General features: G+C 45.7%; 2 protein-coding genes across 4 annotated transcripts in view; both read right to left on the bottom strand.

The window, feature by feature from the left end:
• The window catches only part of Ttc28 (tetratricopeptide repeat domain 28), a 432,623-nt gene extending 426,683 nt beyond the window's left edge, over positions 1 to 5,940 (bottom strand). For all 3 annotated transcript variants that reach the window (XM_052754914.1, XM_052754915.1, XM_052754917.1), the window contains exon 1: positions 5,768 to 5,940. In XM_052754914.1, coding sequence (XP_052610874.1) covers positions 5,768 to 5,851 — 84 coding nt within the window. In that variant the 5' untranslated portion in view covers positions 5,852 to 5,940. The remainder of the gene's footprint in view (positions 1 to 5,767) is intronic.
• Positions 5,941 to 7,992: 2,052 nt separating this feature from the next.
• Positions 7,993 to 21,652, bottom strand: part of Chek2 (checkpoint kinase 2) — a 37,369-nt gene continuing 23,709 nt past the window's right edge. The window contains exons 10-15 of the mRNA XM_052754913.1: positions 21,194 to 21,280; positions 20,173 to 20,336; positions 19,831 to 19,946; positions 18,549 to 18,634; positions 13,372 to 13,455; positions 7,993 to 11,767 (exon numbers count right to left, since the gene is read on the bottom strand). Of these exons, the coding sequence (XP_052610873.1) occupies positions 11,675 to 11,767; positions 13,372 to 13,455; positions 18,549 to 18,634; positions 19,831 to 19,946; positions 20,173 to 20,336; positions 21,194 to 21,280 (630 nt within the window). The 3' untranslated portion in view covers positions 7,993 to 11,674. The remainder of the gene's footprint in view (positions 11,768 to 13,371; positions 13,456 to 18,548; positions 18,635 to 19,830; positions 19,947 to 20,172; positions 20,337 to 21,193; positions 21,281 to 21,652) is intronic.

Genomic DNA, 21,652 nt, shown 5'->3' with positions numbered 1-21,652 from the left:
ATGATTCCTGACATCAACTTTAGGCTTCTACATACACATGCATATGTGCCCACACATATGAAAAAACATGCATACACACATGCATAGCATACACGAACACAGGAAAACTGAAAAAAGAAAGACAAATAAGTAGGGAGTAGTGCTGCACACCTGTAGTCACAGTTCCTCTTGAGGCTGAGGCAAGAGGACTGCTTGAACCAAACCAGTTTATGTGGCATACCAAGACGTCAATCTCAAGATCTGCTCCTGGTGGCTCTGCCTACGCTGAACTTTCACACCGACAGTTAGCAGGACCTTTAAGGTTAGTTCCTTTCATTCAGAGCATGTTCAAAGGCCATCCAATTGTGTCATGAATTGATCAGTACTTGCAGAAGATTCCACAGTATGAGTGTTCAACGTTAACCATCCAGCAGTTAGTTCATGAACAGTGCTGTCACTTTTCAGCTATCACCAACCAAAGCTATGAACATTCATACAAACTTTTGTTAGAGCCACAACTACTGAACTGTCAAACTGTTTTCAAAGTCCATGGGTCACTTTTCTTTTTTTTTTTTTTTTTTTTTTTTTTGGTTTTTCGAGACAGGGTTTCTCTGTGTAGCTTTGCGCCTTTCCTGGAACTCACTTGGTAGTCCAGGCTGGCCTCGAACTCACAGAGATCTGCCTGGCTCTGCCTCCCGAGTGCTGGGATTAAAGGCGTGCGCCACCTCCGCCCGGCCCATGGGTCACTTTTCATGCCAGTGATATGAGACAATTCTCCACATTCTCCTCCGCTCTCATATACGTCAGTCTTTTTCAGCTTAGCACCAGTAATGCAGAATCATATTATATTGCATTCGTATCCCCAACAACCAACAAGTTACATACTTTACACTTGTTTTTGGACATTTATTTATCTTCCTTAAGAGTATTTGCTGCTTTTCCAGAGGACCCGAGTTCAGTTCCCAGAACCCACATCAGGTGGCTCACTACAGTCTATAACTCCACATCCAGGGGGGTGCAACACCTCTGGCCACCACAGATATCTACACACACACACACACACACACACAAATAATTTAAAGACAGAGCCAGTAAGAGGATTCAGAAGTTGGTCAGGAGACATCTATAATCCTAGCACTAGAGAAGGGATACAGAGACAGGCAGATCTCAGGAGCTTGCTGTCCAGCCTGAACTAGCTAGCCAAAAACAGTGTGCTCCAAGCACAACAAAACCCTGTCTCAAAATATAAGGAGGGAGGGCTGGTGAGGTGGTTCAGTGGTTAAGAGCACTGGCTGCTCTTCCAGAGGTCCTGAGTTCAATTCCCAGCAACCACATGGTGGCTCACAACCATCTGTAATGATATCTGGTGTCCCTTCTGGCCTGCAGACAAACATGCAGACAGAACACTGTATACATAGTAAGTAAATACATCTTAAAATATACAGATATATATGGAGGTGCAGAGCAATAGAGGACATTGACCTCTGGCCTCCACCCCCTCAAACACACGTGTGCACCCATACATACATAAGCACACTACACACCTACACACACACACACACGGGAGATAACAATAATGGTCACACACTACTCTGTCAATATACCATGAAACTAAATCTTTTTTGTTTTGTTTATCGAGACAGAGTTTCTCTGTGTAGTTTTGGTGCCTGTCCTGGAACTCGCTCTGTAGACCACTCGCTCTCAGAGATCCACCTGTCTCTGCCTCCCAAGCACTGGCATCAGAGGCATGCGCCACCACACCTGGGTTACAAAACTTTTTTTTTTTATTTAACTTTATTTTACGTGTGTTGGTATGAAGGTGTCATTCCCTGAAACTGGAGTTAGAGACAGTTGTGAGCTGTTGTGTGGTGCTGGGAATTGAACCTGGGTCCTCTGGAAGAACAGCCAGTGCTCTTAACCACTGAACCATCTCTCCAGCCCCCAAAACTCTTAATTCAACTATAATTGAAATCACCTAAAAGACACACTTCCAGGTGTGACTTCGAAGGCACCTCTGAGGAGAAAAAACTCATCAGGAAGTTGGCTGGCGAACTCCATGGGCTGGGCTCCCTCTCAGACTGTCAAAAAGAGAGCTAAGTCCACCTTCCTCTCCCTGCCTCCTGATACAATGTGACCAGCTGCCCTGAGTTCATCTCCCGCCTCCTGATACAATGTGACCAGCTGCCCTTTGTTCATCTCTCCGCCTCCTGATACAATGTGACCAGCTACCCTGTGTTTATTTCCCTGCCTCCTGATACAATGTGACCAGCTGCCCTATGTTCATTTCCCCGCCTCCTGCTACAATGTGACCAGCTGCCCTGTGTTCATTTCCCCGCCTCCTGATACAATGTGACCAGCTATGTCATGCTCCTGCCACTACGCCTTCCCAGCCATCGGCTGGACCCTCAAACATAAACCTTCCCTAAAGTTACTTTCAATCAGTGGTCAGAACAAAGAGAAAAGAACCTAACAACACTAAAGATGTTAACCTTGTTGGAAGTAAAGTTTTATTTTTCAATAAGCTTTTTAAATATTTTTTTAGATTATAATTGCAACAATCCCCCTTCCCTTTCCTCCCTCCAATCCTCCCACACACCCCTCTCCTTGCTCCCTTTCAAATCCATGGCCTTTTTTTCATTAGTTGTTGCTATGTAGCAACATACATATACATATTCCTACATATAAATACAACTGCTCCGTCCATATAATATTCATATGTATGTTTCCAGGTCTTACCATTTGGTACTGGGTAACAAATCAGTGTGTTTGTCCCTGGTGAAGACTACTTCTCCCGCTTCCAGCATTCCTTAGCTACCTGTAATTCTTTGTCTAGGGTTGAGGCCTCATGAGCTTTCCCCTTCCTCTTTAGCATGACCATTTGTGTCATATTCAGTGTAGCCGATGACATTTCTAAAAGACACAATCTCACAACAAACTCCTTTTTCCTCTGGCTCTTACAATCTTTCTGTCCCCACCTTCCACAATGTTCCCTGAGCCCTGGGTTCATGAATTGTGCTGCAGATGTATCCATTGAGAGTAAAGCTTTTCTTTTTTGTTTTGGGGGTTTTGTTTTGTTGTTGTTGTTGGGTTTTTTTGTTTGTTTGTTTGTTTTGGTTTTTCGAGACAGGGTTTCTCTGAGTAGCTTTGCGCCTTTCCTGGAACTCACTTGGTAGCCCAGGCTGGCCTCGAACTCACAGAGATCCGCCTGGCTCTGCCTCCCGAGTGCTGGGATTAAAGGCGTGCGCCAACACCGCCCGGCTTGTTGTTTTGTTGTTGTTTTAAAGACAGTGTCTCTCTATGTAGTCCTGCTGCCCTGAAACTTCCTATGTAGACCAGGCTGTCCTCAAACTTGCAAAGATCCTCCTACCCCTGCCTCCCAAGTGCTGGCATTAAAGGTGTGTGCCACCACACTCAGCGGGAATAAAGCTTTTCTAAAAGGTATTTTAGTGTATGTGTGTTGCATGCTTGTGTGGGCACAGGTTCACTGACCTGTGAATGTTTTTGAAGAGGCCATGAGATGTAGACTTCAGGACTCTTCCCCAATTGCTTTCTACCCCCACCCTCACCCCCCACCCTAACACACTATGTAGCTCTGGCTGGCCTGGAACTCTCTACATAGACCAGGCTGGCCTCAATCACATACATATCTGCTTGCTTCTACCTTCTGAGTGCTGGGATTAAAGATATGCGTCACCATGCCAGGTTTTCTCCACCTTGTTTTTCAAGAGCTTTCTCACTCAACCTAAAGCCCAGTTTCAGGCAGGCTGGCTGGCGAGTGAGCACCAGGGATTCACCTGTTGCCGCCACCTCCTAACTCCCAATTCTGGGGTTACAGGTCCATACCAACTGGCCCAATTTTAGGGGGAAGTCAGGGGTGAACCTGGGTCCTTGTGCTTGCATAGAAAGCACTGTGCCCACCAAGCCGTCTCCCCAACCCCTAAAGACAGTTTGTTCTTTTAAACGAATCCATACAATCGACAAAACACATTTAGAGATTACATCATTTTATTTTTCGGTTTTTTCTTCTCCAGATGCAATCTCAGCTCTGTCTTTCTTACACTTGAATTCTCTATTTACTGAAAAACACTATTGAAGAGAGATCAACTAAATGAAATACAGCTACATGGAGGAAAAAGAAACCATAGCATCAAGCAATTGTAGTACTAGCAAGAAAAAAAAAAACAAAACTTCAAAAAAGCAACTGCCAAATTTCCTGAATAAATAATAATTCAGATTTCCTTGGATGAAAATGCAAATATTGGTGATAAAGAGATGACTCGGTGGTTAAAAAGCAGCAGCTGTTCTTGCAAAGTGTCAGAGTTCCACTCTCAGCACCCAGTTCATGGTTCACGACTTGTGTAACCTGAGAGCCAAGGCCCTCTTCCGGCCTCTGCTGCACATACATATGAGTGAAGAAAACACTTAAATATATAAAAAATATTTTTAAAGAAAATGTAAATGTTTACCTGTCTCAAAAGAACAAAAAATCCTAGAGGGCTGTCTTCAAATGAAAAGAAATAGTGCATTTTTTATATTCAGAATTTTATTCTCCGCGTGCACGCGCATGCGTGTGTGCGTGCGTGGTGTGTGTGTGTGTGTGTGTGTGTGTGTTGGTACACCTGTGAGGAGGTCAAAGGACAACTTGCCAGAGTACTTTCTATCCTACTGTGAGGGTTCCAGGGATCCAACTCAAGATGCTCGGGCATGGTGGCAGGAACCTTTCCCCATAGAGACATACCCCTGACACTCAGAATTAATTTTAATCTAGCCAGGATATACAGACCTGATCCTTTATACTAATCAACATATACCTTGTTTTTTACTAAAGCACACTGGAAACATCACCTTATAAATAGTAACAAAAGTTAACCTTGAAGCTGAGAAAAATCATATATGAACTAAAGCTAACAGATATTTATCTCAAAAGGCACCTGAAGTATCTCAAGGGTTCCCAGGTTGCAACTCCAGGGCCAATCAGTTCTACAAATATTTACTGAACAACTACTACTTGCTAGGCACCATGCAGAAGTAAAAACAGAGCAAGTTATCTGCTTATGAGACACTTTACAGCCGGACAAACTCCCGGAGTCAAAACTTCGTGCCTTGAGAAACCAGTTTGTGCGTGTGTGCGTCTCTTGTGTGTGGCCTATATTTTAATAAAGTGCTCCAGATTATTTCTACACCCTGGCTAGTTAGTGGCTTGGGAGGGAAAAAAAAAAAAAAAAAGGCTGCTCCAGCCAGGCAAAGTAAATTTTGCTCAGCATCCTTCACTCTGACAGACACACCCAAACATTGCTAAGCCCAGGTGGACCTAAAGCTTTCCAGGATCTGTCGGTGATGAGGCACCAACCACCTTGTCGCCTTCTAGGAACGGAACGCCCACTCCCTACCAACACCACCCGGGATGGCAACACCTGAGCCTCCCAGCAGCTGCATTCTACAGCCACGGTGGGCTCGGGCCCCGTCCCCCACCCCACCGCACCCCACCCCCGCCCTGCTCCGAGGGGGCGGGGTCGAGGAAGAGGAGGTGCGGACCGAAGGTGCCCACTGCATTCCAAGCCCCTGGCGCAGGCACGCACAGCCGTGGAAACTGAGGCAGGCGGGCAGATGACGGACCGGGTCTGCCTGTATGGTTCGCGGCGGGGATCGAACCCCGAGGAGCAGGAGAGGGTTGGGGGGCTCTGCCTCCAAGTCAGTCACCCGTCCGCCCCCGCCGAGGCCCGGCCCGGCTTGCACCGACGGAGTTTCACAAAGAAAGTCTCCCGGCCCGCGCCCCGCTGACACTCACCGGCGCCGGCGGAGACTCCGGCTCCCGCCGCCTGCGGCTCCGCGCCGAGGCCGGCTCGGGCGCCAGCGTCAGCGGCTGTTCCATCCCCGCGGGGCCCGTCCGCGTCCGCCTAGAGCTAACGGTCCCGCCAGCTTAGGCGCGCGCCCCGCTCCCGCGCGCCATGTTCCCGCCGTGCCGCGCGCCGCCGAGCGCCCCCCCAACCCCCGCGCCCGCCGCGCCCTCAACGCGCACGCGCGCGCCTGCCGAGCCAGCTCGCACCGCGCAAGCGCGTGCCCGGCCCTGAGCCCTCCCGGAGCGAGCCCGGGGGGTCGCTGTTCCGGGCTCCGAGCAGCCGCCCGCCGCACTGCGGACCACCCGGAGGGCACCACGCGGGGCCGGGGCAAGTGAAGGCGCGCCTGTGTGGGGGTGACACGGTGAACGCTGGCGTCCCAGGCCCGCATCAGTGCTCTCCCTCGTCCAGTTAGGATGGAATCTTCAGAAGCCCACCTCCTGCATCCCAGGACTCGGCGGCTGGTCCTCACTAGGTGGTTCCCTGGAGGCGAGACCTAGTGTTTGCAGCGATTAAGAACCGAGAGATCCCTAGAAAAGATGCAACGTCTAGTCTCCTTAAAAACCATGTTTTTCTAGGCGGTGGTGGCGCACGCCTTTAATTCCAGCACTCGGGAGGCAGAGGCAGGCGGATCTCTTTGAGTTCGAGGCCAGCCGGGCCTACAGAGCGAGTTCCAGGACAATCAGGACTATACAGAGAAACCCTGTCTCGAAAACCAAAAAGAATATTGTGGGGCTCTGGCTGCTCTTCCAGAGGACCCGTGTTCAACCCCCAGCACCCACATGACAATTGTCTGTAACTCCAGTTCCAGGGGACCTGACACTCTCACACATACGTGCAGGCAAAACACCAATGCACATAAAATAATAGTAATAGTAATGAACACATAATGCCTGGCACACACTAGGCTCTCCCAGGCTCGCAGGTGCTAATTCCTGCTGTATCCTTCCAAAGTGCTCACAAATGATGATGATGATGATGAAGAAGAAGAAGAAGAAGAAGAAGAAGAAGAAGAAGAAGAAGAAGAAGAACTCAGTTTTCAAGCCCTGTGGTGTAATTAGCAGGAAGGGGTTCACCCAACCATTCTTCTCACAGGTCTCTCTGCCACAGACCTCTGGAGAAAACCCAAAAGCTAACAGAATAGCAGAGAACATTTCCCCTACCGGTAAAGAATCTCTTGGAATTTTTCCCCCCACTTTGTAGACCTGGATGGCCTCGAACTATCTCCTGGCATGTGCCACTGCCTGGATACTCTTGGAATTTTTATGTAGCTGTTTGTCCCTCTGATCTTTTCCACATACAAGTGACACAAATAACCCGGAGTAAACAAAAAAGGGAAAATGCCTGATCATATAACTGAGGTCCTGGGATGGTATCTCACTTTTAAGCATAGCTGCTCCTGGGGTGATCTTATCTGCACCTGGATCAACTTGTTAATCAAATATGCCTCAAGTCTTCAATCTCTGATTGCTTCCTTCTCATGTAGTTCTTTCCATGTAGGGACCCAAGTGCAACTAGCTCCCAACTACTGAAGAAAAAGATTCCTAGTGTCAGGACCGAAGGACACTGGGGTCAAAAGCCATTCCAGGGGTTGGGGATTTAGCTCAGTGGTAGAGCGCTTGCCTAGCAAGCACAAGGCTCTGGGTTTGGTCCTCAGCTCCAAAAAAAAAAGAAAGAAAAGCTATTCCAGATGCCTATTAGAATACCAAAGCACATGTTGGCCCCACCAGGCTCTCAGTGTAACAACTACCTATGGCTCTTCTCACCACGCCCCCTACCCTAAACTTCTCCAGCTGAGCGGCTTCCCTTCCCCCAGCTTCTCATTCCTACACAACCCTGCCACAACTCTAATGAACCTCTTTTGTCTTCTTTCGTTTCATTGCCTTTAATATTCAAGCCACTCCAATTCCCATTAGCCCTCAGCACTAGGCCTGCCAAACCTCAGACACTCACAAGGAACAGAGCTGTGTGCCCACCTTCACTGTCCTGTCCAGGTAAAGAGCTTCTGAAGCACAGTGCTCAATTGATAGCCTGGCCAGCAAACTACAGAGTGGTCTATCACCAACCAAGTTAGTTATAATGGGTCAGAAACAGAGAAGTTGCTATTAGAACTGCCTGTGTTCCTGTGTATAGTGAGCACATACCCCGGTTACGGGGGAGGAATAATCAGTCTTGATTCAGACTTGGTATAACACTCATTTATTCACACAATAAGATTACAAGCAATATTTATCCCGTCTTCCAAAAAGAAGCAGGAGTACCTCTCCGGGTATACAGGTCCGGACTCGACACATCTGTTCCTCTGGATCTTGGGTCAGCCTGCGCTGGGGACAGGCTCTCACGTCTCTGGCGGAAGAGAGTTGTCTCACGCGAGGGTCTGACAAGCTCTGTTGGTCGTGTCTGAGGCTTCATCTTTTATATTCTTTTCTGGCTAGGTTTCTAGTCTTACCCCTACTTCCACACATAGCTTATAGCTTGTCACTACTCCATTTGTGGTTTACTTACGTCATTCTAACCAGGGTTGTTCACCCTAGGTCTTACATGATCCTTACACTGTGGCTACTAACCCCAGCCATAGATAGTCCTGAAACAAATTCCACTTTTTATGAGTAAAGTATGGGCCACTGTTGTTGGTTATTTTAACTCTTTACTCTTTTGAGGGGCCTGCCACCCAGCTCCCAAATAAATCACACATGGAGGCTTATTCTTAATTATAAATGTCCGGCCTTAGCTTGGCTTGTTTCTTGCCAGCTTTTCTTAAATTATCCTGTCTACCTTTTGCCTCTGGGCTTTTTCCTTTCCTTCCTTGTGTATATCTTACTTTCACTCTTACTCTGTGGCTGGTTAGGTGGCTGGCCCTTAGCATCCTCCTCTCCTTGTTTTCTTGCTTTTTCTTCTTTCCCTCCTAGATTTCTCCTATTTATTCTCTGCCCACCAGCCCCGCCTATCCTTTCTCCTGCCTCACTATTGGCCATTCAGCTCTTTTTTAGACCATCAGGTGTTTTAGACAGGCAAAGTAACACAGCTTCACAGAGTTAAACAAATGCAACATAAAAGAATGCAACACATCTTTGCACCATTAAACAAATGTTCCACAGCATAAACAAATGTAACACATCTTAAAATAATATTCTAAGGCCACCAACAATGTTTCAATTTTTACATGTCAAAGACCTGTCACTGCAACCAGACTTATGGGATACAAAAACTGTTCTTTACTTTTGGCAGTTCAGACTTCATAGTCAAAGGAAAGTCCTTAAGTTCAGAGCACTTGCTGCTTTTGCTGAGATCTTGGGTTCACATCCCAGAGTCTACATGATTATTCAATCATTTGTAACTTCAGTTCCAGAGGCTTCAATGATCTCTTCTGTACACCAGGGGCACCAGGCACCCACACAGTGTACATACATGCAAGCAGAACTCACTTACATAAAAAAATAAATCTTAAAAAAAAAATCTTTTTAGACAGTCTCTTGTGATTCTGTCGGTTTGAGTCAACATCCTTTAATAAAAATCCCCTAATAATATAAGTATGACTTAATAAATTACAAGAGACAAAAAAACATTTGTTTTACAGTCAGAAAGACGTAGGTTGGTACCAACCTTTCTCCTTCCTCCTGCTTCTGATTTTATGTGTATGACTGTTTTGCTTGCATGTATATCTGTGAACCACTTGTATGCCTGGTGCCCACAGAAGCCAGAGGGTGCCAGAGGCCCTAGAACTCCCAGCCAACTACAGGGTTTCCAGGGGAGCTCCCAGCCAACCATGGGGTTAACAGGCAACTCACACACTATTGTGTTACACAGGTTGGAATTATTAAATGTCCCAAACTTAAAATGGAGTTACAATTTTGAGTCACTGAGGAACCTGCCTGACTCCATTTTGAAGGGGAGTCATTATGCTTTATTACTAAAAATAAGTTTCTATTTACTGTAAGAGCTGAATTGCTGGGGACTGGAGAGATGGCTCAGAGGTTAAGATCACTGGCTGTTCTTCCAGAGGTCCTGAGTTCAATTCCCAGCAACCACATGGTGGCTCACAACTATCAATAATGAGATCTGGCACCCTCTTCTGGCCTGCAGGCATACACACAGGCAGAACATTGTATACACAGTAAATAAATGTTTTTGGTTTTTTGTTTTTTTTTTTTTTAAAAAAGCTGAATTGCTGTTTTTAAATTTAAGGAACCTGACCTTACCCCAACCGATGACCTTGACTTGTTTTTAAGACTACCCCTACCCTTCCCAACCCTCCCAGAGCCATCTCTAATCACATGGTGACCACAGGATGTCTTTTTTGAGATTTTTTTCTGCATTTCCTTCTTGCCCCATTGTCTCTCTTCTGTAAACCTGCTTTGCAGCTACTTGTGATTTCACTCTTTAAAAGGGGCCCAAGAAATGGATTCAGGGCTGCTCTCTTTAATCAGACTTAGAAGGCAGTCACTGGCCAGCTCGGCTCTTGAGTGCACCCCAATAAAAATCAACCTTGCTTCAAGTTTGGCTCAAACTGTGGTAGTGGTCTTACTCTCGCCAGTGGGATTAACACCACCATGTGGGTACTGAGAATTGAACCCAAGTCCTGTGGAAGAGCAGCCAATGCTCTTAACCACCATAGATGTCTCTAGCTCCTACCTTACTTCTCCACCTTCACCTCTACCACAAGGACAGCTGAAGGACCTAACTTAAAGAAACATTGGATCACCTTAAAATTTGGGGGAAAATTAATCTCATTGAAGCCCCAAGAGTTCAGAGATATAAACTGTATAGATAAAGGATAACTTCTCTGTTTCATTTGTTTTTGAGACAAGAGTCTCACTAACAGCTCAGGCTGCCCTCGAACTCACACTCTTGCTGTTTCTGCTTCTCAAGGTCTGGGATGGATTCCAGAAGTGTGAAATCAGACTAAAAGACACAAGGAGCAACATGCCTGCCATCACATGGCTCCTTGGCAGGCAGTCACCACAAATCACCCAATATCACCGTGTCCTTTTCTTTCTAAGGGACCTAGACAGGTGTTGTGTGTGTGGACAGTTTCTCTGTGTAGCCCTGGCTGACCTGGAACTCGCTCTGTAGACCAGGCTGGCCTCAAACTCAGATGTGTGCACCACCCCGAGAGGCTGAGACTTTAAGGGACCTTTACAATTTGTATTCAGATCATACAAACTAAAACCAGAGTGACATCCTGAGAAGCCGGACTGCTGACAACAGTCAAGGTGAAGATCCAGATGAAAGGCACACAACAACTTCTAACATTGTTTTAGAATTTTTTTTTTAATGTTTGTGTGTGTCTGTGTGCAAGAACAGATGTGTGGGTACCCACAGAAGCCAGAACTGTAGTTACATGGGTGTTGGGAACTGAACCTCAGTCCTCTACAGGAGCGCTCTTAACCACTAAACCATCTCTCCACACAGCCCCCTAACAATTTTTTTTTTTTTTTTAAGAAAAGGAAAGGTATTCATCTAAAGTGCTATTCATGCTATTCATAGGTCAGTTTCCACAAGGTTTTTAATTGTGTATCAGCGATGGAAAAACAACTGTTCCCATCATTAAAATACAGACTATATTTAAAAAAATATATATATAGTCTTTAAAAAAAAAGACTTCAAGGGTAGAAAAGACAATCGCAGTGTGAAAGGAAGCACATTTCTTTTTTTCTTTTTTCTTTTTTTTCTTTTTTTTTAAGGTTTTTCGAGACAGGGTCTCTGTGTAACAACTCTGACTGTCCTGGAACTCACTCTGTAGACCAGGCTGGCCTCAAACTCACAGAGCTCCACCTGGCTCTGCCTCCCGAGTGCTAGGATTAAAGGCTTGCGTCACCACCGCGGCCCAACTGAAAGCACATTTCTTTTACATTCTTTTACGTTCTAACTAGTGCATCACACACAGCCAGGCGCTTTGTGCTCTCAGCATCCTCCACTTCCCGTTCCAGGGGCCGCTTTCGACTAGAAGGCTGGAAATAAAGCAAAGGGAAAAGTATTCAAAAGAAAAGCATGGCTTCTATGAAAACTCCTGACAGCAGTAAACTGGGGGCATGTCATGGGAAATGGTAAGAACCAAGAATCACTAGGTTTTTTGTTTGCTTGTTTTATTGGTTTTTTTTCCAAGACAGGGTTTCTCTGTGTAGCTTTGCACCTTTCCTGGATCTCGCTCAGTAGACCAGGCTGGCCTTGAACTCAGAGATCCACCTGGCTCTGCCTCCCGGGTACTGGGATTAAAGGTGTGCGCCACCACCGCCCGGCAAGAATCACTAGTTGTCATGACAACTGAACCCTAACACACCTCTGATATCAAGATGGGTATCTACTCTGCCTGGTGATTTCTAACCACTACTGTATGTATGTACAGTTCTTTATTTTTCGTTTGTTTGTTGTTGTTTGTGTTTTGTTTTGCCTTACAGTGATACAAAAGCAAATTCAAATCTGGATCTTTCCCCTGTCTAGCAAACTTGTGGGTGAGGCATGACTTAAGGCAGCCAGAGCTCCCAGCCAAGCACGGGGTTAGGAGTACCAGGGGAGCTCACACATTCCATTGTGCTACAGGGGTTAGAATTATTAAAGGAATTCCTTATTTAAAATGCCTCCAACTTAAGATGAGTTCCTCAGGATGTGTGATCACACTGTAAGCTGAAGAACATCTAAATACAGACAACAGGTAATACCAACAGCTTCTCTTGGTCACTGTCTCCTGACACTGTCGAGCTGTAGCTCAGTGTTAAAGGTGTTTACCACGCACTAAGGTTCTGGTTCAACCCTCAGCACAGAGTGTGTAGGATACCTAATCTCTCTCACAGTCTCAAGTTTTTCTGTTTTATGGAAACAACAATCTTTTCTGCTACAGTTTATTTTCCTATTTATAAGACCAAGAGAGCTCAGTGAGGAAAACAAAACAGGACAGGAATAAACAAGCATACTAGTGTAAACATACAAAGAACTCCAAAAGAATAAAACTGCAATCAAGAAATCACAACAAAACCCATTATTTTACTCACTCACAACAACAACAACAAAAATATTTTAAAAGAGAAAACCATCATAAACTACTTGCCCAAGTTTTACATTTTCCAAAATTTAAATTTGTGCCTCTAACAGGATATTCCATCTTGCCATGCAAAAGACCTTTGGACTAAGAAGCTTTTCATCTACTGCTCCAATTCGTTCAACACATCCTGCATTATTACACCTCCCAGGGCTGCAGGAACACATCAAAACAAAGAGTAGAAACACTGGCTCGGGCTGGAGGGGTGGAAGGTGTGCCTAAACAGCATAAGGTCCCAGGTTCAATCCCAAGCATGGCCAGCAAGTAGAAAATAAGTATCTACTGCACTATACTTGTAGGGTAGAGTCACACTATGTAGACCAAGCTGGCCCATGACTCCCAATCCTCCTGCCTCTGTTGAGATTCAATGCCCGGTCTCAGCCTCCTTCCTAAGTGCTGAGAATACATGTGTGGGTCACCAAGCCTATCATTAAGCACCTGCCACCACACAGAATTGTCAGTCATCAGACTTGCTCATCAGCAATTTAATTCTAGGATACAGTACAGTCATCAAAATACCTGGGCGGGAGTCAGGGGCAGGGCCATCAAATTCTTTTCCTGAGCCAGAAGTAGATCCTGAAATTTTTTCTTCATGTATTCATCCTGTGAAGAGATCCAAAGGCATAGACAGGCTGCACATGAGGAGTAGCAAGCTCCTAGAGTGACAGGTAAATGCTCAAGGCTGCCATCCTGACGGCAAACCTCATGCATTTGCTGAAATCTCCTTAACGAAGAGACCATGACTGTTCACTTCTGCCTTCTCAGAACAGCCAGTGCTTAGTCAGCATTGGCTAAAACAAACTCAAGGGTCATAGGTTCTCAGTTGACCAGACAGCCAGGCCCCTAGTTGTGGTTCAGAACTAACCCTAACCCCTGAGTAGTCAAGAGGCCACAGTGCAGAGTTGAAACTGTGCCACCCTGAGTGCTCACAGAACCAAACCCACCCCTCCTGCCACAAATATTGCCAATGACATGTAAACAGCTAACCCAGCACCCTAGGAAAGTCACACAGCAAGTGCTAAGCAAGTTGACAGAAAGACCTCAAGCCTACAAAACCTCAGGCCCACATCTCATGAGAAAAGATGGTAATAAACAGGACCAAACATCACAGGTATTCTGGGTGCACGAGGGAGATGTGTAACAAGGGTGGCATCTCAAAGGGAACTCTTCCCCAATGTGCATAACTTGCTGCCACCTCCCTCAAGGTAAAATCCTGCAGGGTCCAAGGACTGGCATGCAGAAGCCATGAGAGGTAGCCTGGCACTGCTCCCCATTTTCAGAAACATAAAACAGAATCTATCAATAAAAAAGATGGACTCCTGGTGGAGGCTGGAGAGGTGCTCAGAGGTTAAGAATATGTACTGCACTTGGAGCAGACCCGAGTTTGGTTCATAGCACCCACGTCAAGCACCTACAATTCCCATACCAGAGGATCTAACCCCTCTTCTGTACGCCTCAGGCACTGCACTCACACATCACACACGCACACACCCACAGAGTCTCAGGCCTTGAGTCACAGAGATCTGCCTTCACCTGCCTCTTCCTGAGTGCTGGGATTCCTTTATCTCCGCACGCAGGAGGCACAGGCAGGTGGATTTTTTGTGTCTGAAGTCTTTCTGATCAACGGAATGAGCTCTGGTCTGTTTAGACTTTTGTCAACATCACACATACTGGGGTCATCTTGGAAGAGGGGATCTCAGTTAGGGAATGGCCTCCATAAGATTAACCCATGAGCACACGTGCAGAGCATTTTCTTTTTTAATGACTGAGATGGGAAGACAAAAACAAAAAGCAAAAAACAAACCCACCCACCCCTAGACAGGTGGTCCTGGGTTGTATAAGAAAGCAAGCTAGCAAGCCCTGGAGAGCAAGCCAGTAAGCAACACCTCTCCAGTCTCTGCTTCAGTTCCTGCCTTCAGGATCTTGCCTTGAGCTCCTGCCCTGACCTCCCTCAGTGACTGACTGTGATGTGTAAAACGAAATAAACCCTCTCCTCCACGTTGGCTTAGTCAGTGTTTATCACAGGAGCACAGAAACCAAACTAGAACAGAAGTAATGGGCAGAGAACACAGACCCAGATTTCAAAGCCCCGTGTTCTTTCCCACCACAGTTTTCTACCTCTACCATGGCGTCCAGGAGGAAAGGCTTCCAACATGAGCAATTTTGTGGAGGCGGGAAATTCCGAAGACCAAAAGATGAATAATGAGTTCCTCTCTATCTACTGACAGGAAGCAGCAGCTGCTGGCATCCCTCTCTTACTAGTTACTCTGAGTGGCTCTCAGAGTACCTGTCTTGAGAGCACCAACCTCATACACACATCTCCTGAAGTGCACCTGCTCTACGACCACTTGAATTGCACTGCTCTGTAGACCATGGTGCCTAACACTGTTTGAAACATGAACTCACTACCTGTGCTCTGAAGGAATGAATTTGAGAACAAATAAAACCACAATGGAATGCCCCTGTGCTTTAGATAAGTGCTCCTAAGTCCTGTGTATTAAACACTTATCTCCAAGAGTGCTGCTGGAGGATGTGGAGCCTTCAGAGGCAGAGACCACTGGGAAGAAGTTGTATTATTGGATGATACCCTAGAAGGAAAATTTGGACCTCCTCCTCTTCCTTTTTAAAATCTTAGTGTGTATGCACAGCTTGGGCACTGGCACTCACATGTGCACATACACACACACACACACACACACACACACACACAAACAATTAAAACAAATCTTACCATGTCTTCCCCAGGCATACAGACATATATAGCATGCATGTGAAGGTCAGATGACAACCCTGGATGTTAATTCTCACCTTCCATCTTGCTTAAGAAAAGAGTCTCCTGTTGTTCATCCTTGTGTACAGTCAAGCTAACTGGACTATGAGCTACAGGGGAGCCTGCACCCCCAACCTCTCAGATTCTCATGTTTGCCACTGGCCATCTCCTCAGAGCTTCTTCCTCTCTTTTCTCACATCAGTCATGGACTAAACCCCCCAAAACACCTCTCCTCTTTATGAACTGGCTTCTCTCAGTGTGTCACAGTAACAGAAAGCTAATTAACACGAATATCCCTCTCCTAGACATTGTTTGGTGTGGCCAGAATGACCTGAGGCTATGTGCATCATATTCACAAGCTATCAGTCAAGAGTACAATGAAAATGAATCTCTGCCGAGCGGTGGTGGCACATGCCTTTAATCCCAGCACTCGGGAGGCAGAGCCAGGCAGATCTCTGTGAGTTAGAGGCCAGCCTGGTCTACGGAGCGAGATCCAGGACAGGCACCAAAACTACACAGAGAAACCCTGTCTCGAAAAACCAAAAAAAAAAAAGAAAATGAATCTCAACATTAGCACAAGTTACAAGATTTATCTGTAAATCTGTGAGAAGTCTACATCCAAAAATATTAAGGCAAGCAGGAAGGATTCTTCTATTTTTTTTTTTTTTTTTTTTTTTTTTCGTTTTTCGAGACAGGGTTTCTCTGTGTAGCTTTGCGCCTTTCCTGGGACTCGCTTGGTAGCCCAGGCTGGCCTCGAACTCACAGAGATCCACCTGGCTCTGCCTCCCGAGTGCTGGGATTAAAGGCGTGCGCCACCACCGCCCGGCCTTCTTCTATTTTATTAAAAGTGAAATTGAGAGAGTTGGAGAGATGGCTCAGAGGTTAAGAGCACTGGCTGCTCTTTCAGAGGTCCTGAGTTCAATTCCCAGCAACCACATGGTGGCTCACAACCATCTATAATGAGATCTAGTGCCCTCTTCTGGCAGGCAGGCATATGTGCTGGCAGAACACTGTAAGCACAATAAATAAATATTTTTTTAAAACGTGAAATAAGGTGGGTGAAGAATATCCCCCCACTGGATATAGCTAATGACAAAGCAGAGAGAAGGATTCATAGTCCCCCAAACCATGAGACTTTTCCCGCAAGTCCAAGCTTATCATCATTAGCAGACATTTAGATAGCCCATCTGTTCCCTCGCCCTCCTCATCCAGAGCCCACGATGATACTTCAAGCAAAAGGCTGAGAAGAGTCTTCATATGAGACTGGGGCAGAGCTGAGCTTCACCTTTTCTTGCTTGTGAATAACAGTTTTCTTTTGAGACAAGAAGTACAAACAAAATGGGCTACACTGACTCATCCATCTCAGGCAAATACAAACCCCGTTGCTAGGCCTAACTGGCCAGCCACAGGCTTTTTTTTTCCAAAGCTAACAGAGAAAGCCAACACAGTGGTCTGCCTCCATTTGGATCCCAGAAGCTGCCCTATTAAGGCATGTGAAAAGAGCCAAGGCATGGGTTTCTTTTTTTCATCAGCGTTAAAGCCCCACATGCAAAGATACCTTTGTTTCCAAACTCCTTGTTTCCAAGGCCCTTGCTGCTTTCAGATTGTGTGGTCTCGCAAACACTGAATCATCTGACACATTTCTTCTGGGAGGAGAATGTTTCCAGGGCAATATCCAAAACATATATATCTGTCCTCCCCACCCCACCCTCCTCCTTTTTAAAAAAATATTTTATTGCATTTTTTTGTTTATTTATCTTGTGTGCATGTGTGTGGAGTCCGAGGACAACTTTTAGGAGTCAGTTCTCTCCTTCCATGTGGGTACTGGGGATCAAACTCGGGTCCTCAGGCTTGGTGCTGGACCTGATAAGCCATGCTCCAGGCCTGGTCTGGCCAAAACTTAGGTGTGGAGGGTTGCAAGAGAGAAAGTGGACAATCTTCCAGAGCCCCGGAAGAATATCGGGGAAGCTTGATTTTTCCAGGTGTTCCCAAAACAGAGAATCACAGACGAAAGAGCTCCAGCCACCTAGTGATATCACCCAGGCCCAGAGGAAACTGAGACCATAAGGAAGTTCACAGAAAAGTGTGGCCAAGCGGGACAGCAGAATCACACATCTACCAGAAAAGCTGCTGGATACTCTGGTTGATTAATTCCAAGCCAACAATTAATCTCCCAAAGTCACAGACGCTCTTACTCTGGCAGCAGCTTTGAATGAGCTTGGCACAAAAATCTGACATCAACAGGGACGTGTGAACATAGACATCATGCAAACTGAAAGGGTGCAGGTGACAGCCCGCACTGAGGGCACGCTTGCTCACCAGGAACAAGAGTGGGGACCCTTTCAAACACAACCACCTGGCTCAGGAAGTGACTGGGTTCCCTCAGGGAGACAGCCTTCCTGGACCTGCCCCAGTTTTCTTGATGGAAGGTGAAAAAAACGGCTGGACCAGAGCCCAGCCCACTCCACTTGGTAGAGGGAGAGCAGAAAAAGGAGACAGCTGGGCACTGAGGAAGACCAAGCTCGCAAAGGGTTACAGCTACACGGCAATGTCAGGGCAGCCAAAAGGAATCAGAACCTGACATGAAGTGAGCTTGTTCATCCAGGAGCTACAGAGTTACATGGAAAGAGTTGACAGCAATAAAATATTAAAAAATAAAAATAAAAAAAAAACATACACACATAATCATTCATCCTCCCTCCCTTCCATCCTCTCCCCCATCCTTTCCTCCCTCACTCCCTCCTCCACATGTATGTACATCCTGATTGAAAACAACTACACACAAACTATACCTACCGCCTGATTGAAAACACGTAAACGAACCCAACAACACGGAGACAGTGTGTGACCCTCAGCCTAAAACTCACTCACACAGTTCAGGGCTCCCCTGAATTTTAGGCAAACATGCATTACCTCATACACCCACCTGTAGCCACGGATGACTCAAGGCTTCCTCAGTGGTAAACCTAGTCTTTGGATCCACAACCAACAGTTTTTTGACAAGGTCCAGAGCTAAGGCAGCAAGAGAATTGGAGAAATCATAATGAAAGAAATGGATACATTTCACCTGCATTACTAAACCATGCCAGAACTACAGACCACCAGCCAGAGAGGAGAGCAGCATGAAGCCAGCTGATTTGGTGGAGAGAGCCCTCTAAGTCCCCCCCCTCTGAATGCAGAGGATAGGGACCTTGGGAACAAGGATGTATCCCATCTCTCCCTGCTGGGACATCACAACCTTTTCGCTCCTTGCTCCCTGTCTTGCCGCTGGACTCGAGTTCAAGCTAATTAAAACTAAACGTCTACCCAGCTCTGAGATACTCAGAATGGACCACAAATTCTGCATCCCATTGCTTGACGGTGAGAGACCAGAGAGGGGTTCCCTTTAGGGATGTCAGAACAAAGCCCAACCCACAGGCCAGCAACAACCAAAGGCTGGCTTTCTGCTGTAGTAATATTCTTCTTTGAAACCCTGATATTTAACACAATCACCTATGTTATATTATTGGACACTTGGTTTTCATCTACTTTTTCTCATGGGAGTTGCAAGGTTGCACTTTTAAATTAAAAAACACAGGGATTGGGGATTTAGCTCAGCAGTAGAGCGCTTGCCTAGCAAGTGCAAGGCCCTGGGTTTCAGTCCTCAGCTCCGAAAAAAGATTTAATAAATTGAAAAATACAGATAGCCGGGTGGTGGTGGCGCATGCCTTTAATCCTAGCACTCGGGAGGCAGAGGCAGGCAGATCTCTGTTCTAGGCCAGCCTGGTCTACAAAGCGAGTTCCAGGAAAGGTGCAAAAAAAAAAAAATACAGATAACTGACAACAATGAACTTTTATATTCTTCTTACTCAAAGAATATTTGTTATTAAAAGTTATTTTGCACACTTGAATGGGTAGCAGGCCCTTGTGTATGTTACATTAAACCTCACACAAAACCTTTGATGTCAGAGTTATTGATCACCTGTTTACAAATAAAGAAAATGGAGACTCAAAAAAGTTAAATAACTTGCCTGAGGTCACAAAACTAACCAATGGCAGACCTGGGACTTAAGCCCAGGCTCTTAATAATGTCCTCTTCCTTTCAAACGGTGCAAAGCAATGAACAGAACAGACAAGAGAAAACAACACCGAGTCTAACAAGAAACTCCCACCAACAGAACACCCACATTTCAGTAAAGCACGCATCTGTAACCCTTCCATATCCATACCCTTCTCTGAAACATCTGTCCAGACTTCAGGAATAAAGTTGTATTTTCCACTGGTGATCTGATCCTTCAGTGACACTTGAGTCTTATGCTCAGAGAAAGGTGGATACCCACTAAGGCTTAACATTGGTAGAGAAAGAAAGGGAAAAAAAAAAAAATCAAGTGGCATTCTCAGTGGCATTTGGATACACAGGTTTCTTCTTCAGCATTGAGAAAAATCAGCTTTTCCTTGAATCAATGATTTAAAAATGACCTAAATCAAACAGAAACTCTCTACCCGGACACAGGTACAGTTTCATCTGACCTCATTCAACCACACTGTAAAACAAGGAAAATTTTTCCTACCAGATGAAAAGAATAACTCCTAAGCTCCAGCAGTCCACAGCACGGCTGTACCCAGCAGTCCCATTGGAGACAAGGACCTCAGGAGCCAGGTAGGTGGGCGTACCACATAAAGTTCTCATCAGAGAGGTCTCCCCCAGAATCTTGGACTGTCCAAAATCAGTGATCTAAAATTACAAACAAAACAAATGAAATTCAGGCTGGAGAGATGGCTCAGAGGTTAAGAACACTGGCTGTTCTTCCAGAGGTCCTGAGTTCAATTCCCAGCACCCATATGGTGGTTCACAACGATCTGTAATGAGATCTGCTCCCTCTTCTGGCCTGCAGAGATACATGCAAACAGAACATTGTATACATAATAAATAAATCTTTTAAAAAAAAATGAAATCCAAACATAATCATAGTCAACCATTCCTAAGAGACATGGAAACTGGAATATCTATTACACAGACACCCTCCATTAACCCAAAATGTACAATTTCATGTCTTGGCAAAGCATTTAATTTTGCTTAAAAGAAAATCCCTGGGCCTAGGAACCTGAGAACCAAGGTTTTTCCAATTTACCTATCATCATTATAACTTTACAAAAACTGCAGAACCCTGCCACAAACACATTAGGACTCTTAATACTATGCATATAATTTGACTACACAATGGAACATCTGGAAAGCTTGGGGGTGGGGGGAGATGCACCTGTTGTCACCCTTGAGTTTTATGTTTTGGGGTTTTCATGTTGGTTTTTGTCTTGTAATTGTAACCGGAGATTCCTGAGTGAGGCTAGGCTGACAAGGAAAGGCGGGATCCATGACTCAATGGTCCATTCAAACCCTTTCCTCCCTCTGCACAGAGTGGCTTGTATACCCCGGGCCTCAGGAAGTGCTCAATAGATCTCAGCAGTAACTGTTAAGTATGGGAAGTTCAGATTCCCAACCTTTGGATATTCCTCTGTTTTTAAGTAAGAGATTAAAAGACAGTTTGGACAGAAATCACAGCGGTGGCAGCAGAGAGAGTGAGGAGTTTTCACCTTGATAAGGCAGTCCTCTTCTTGAGATGACAAAAGAACATTCTCTGGCTTTAAGTCCCGATGTATAATCCCATTTTCGTGAAGGTACTGTACAAGGAGAGAGGCAGGAACACTGGTTTATCCCACACACACGTGAGGACAGTTACCATCATCTAACTCTTCAAAGACAGAGCTGGACCAGGGCTGAGCACTTAGAAATTCATGTTACAGAAAAATCTTTAGACAGGGTTTCTCTGTGTAGCCTTGTTTGTTCTGGAACTCACTCTATAGACCAGGCTGGCCTCGAACTCACAGATCATTAAAAAATGAACTGTGAAGCCAAGCAAGGTAGTGTGTGCCTTCAATCTAAGCACTTGGGAGGTGAAGGCAAAAGATCAGGAGTTCGAAGCTAGGCTGGACTACAGAGCAAAGTAAAGGTCAGTCTATGCTACATGAGACCCTATCTCAAAAAAACAAACA

Source organism: Peromyscus californicus, unplaced genomic scaffold (assembly GCF_007827085.1).
Source record: "Peromyscus californicus insignis strain IS unplaced genomic scaffold, ASM782708v3 Scaffold_2__1_contigs__length_46816999, whole genome shotgun sequence".
Taxonomy (NCBI): domain Eukaryota; kingdom Metazoa; phylum Chordata; class Mammalia; order Rodentia; family Cricetidae; genus Peromyscus; species Peromyscus californicus.
This window is presented reverse-complemented; position numbering and strand designations above follow the sequence as displayed.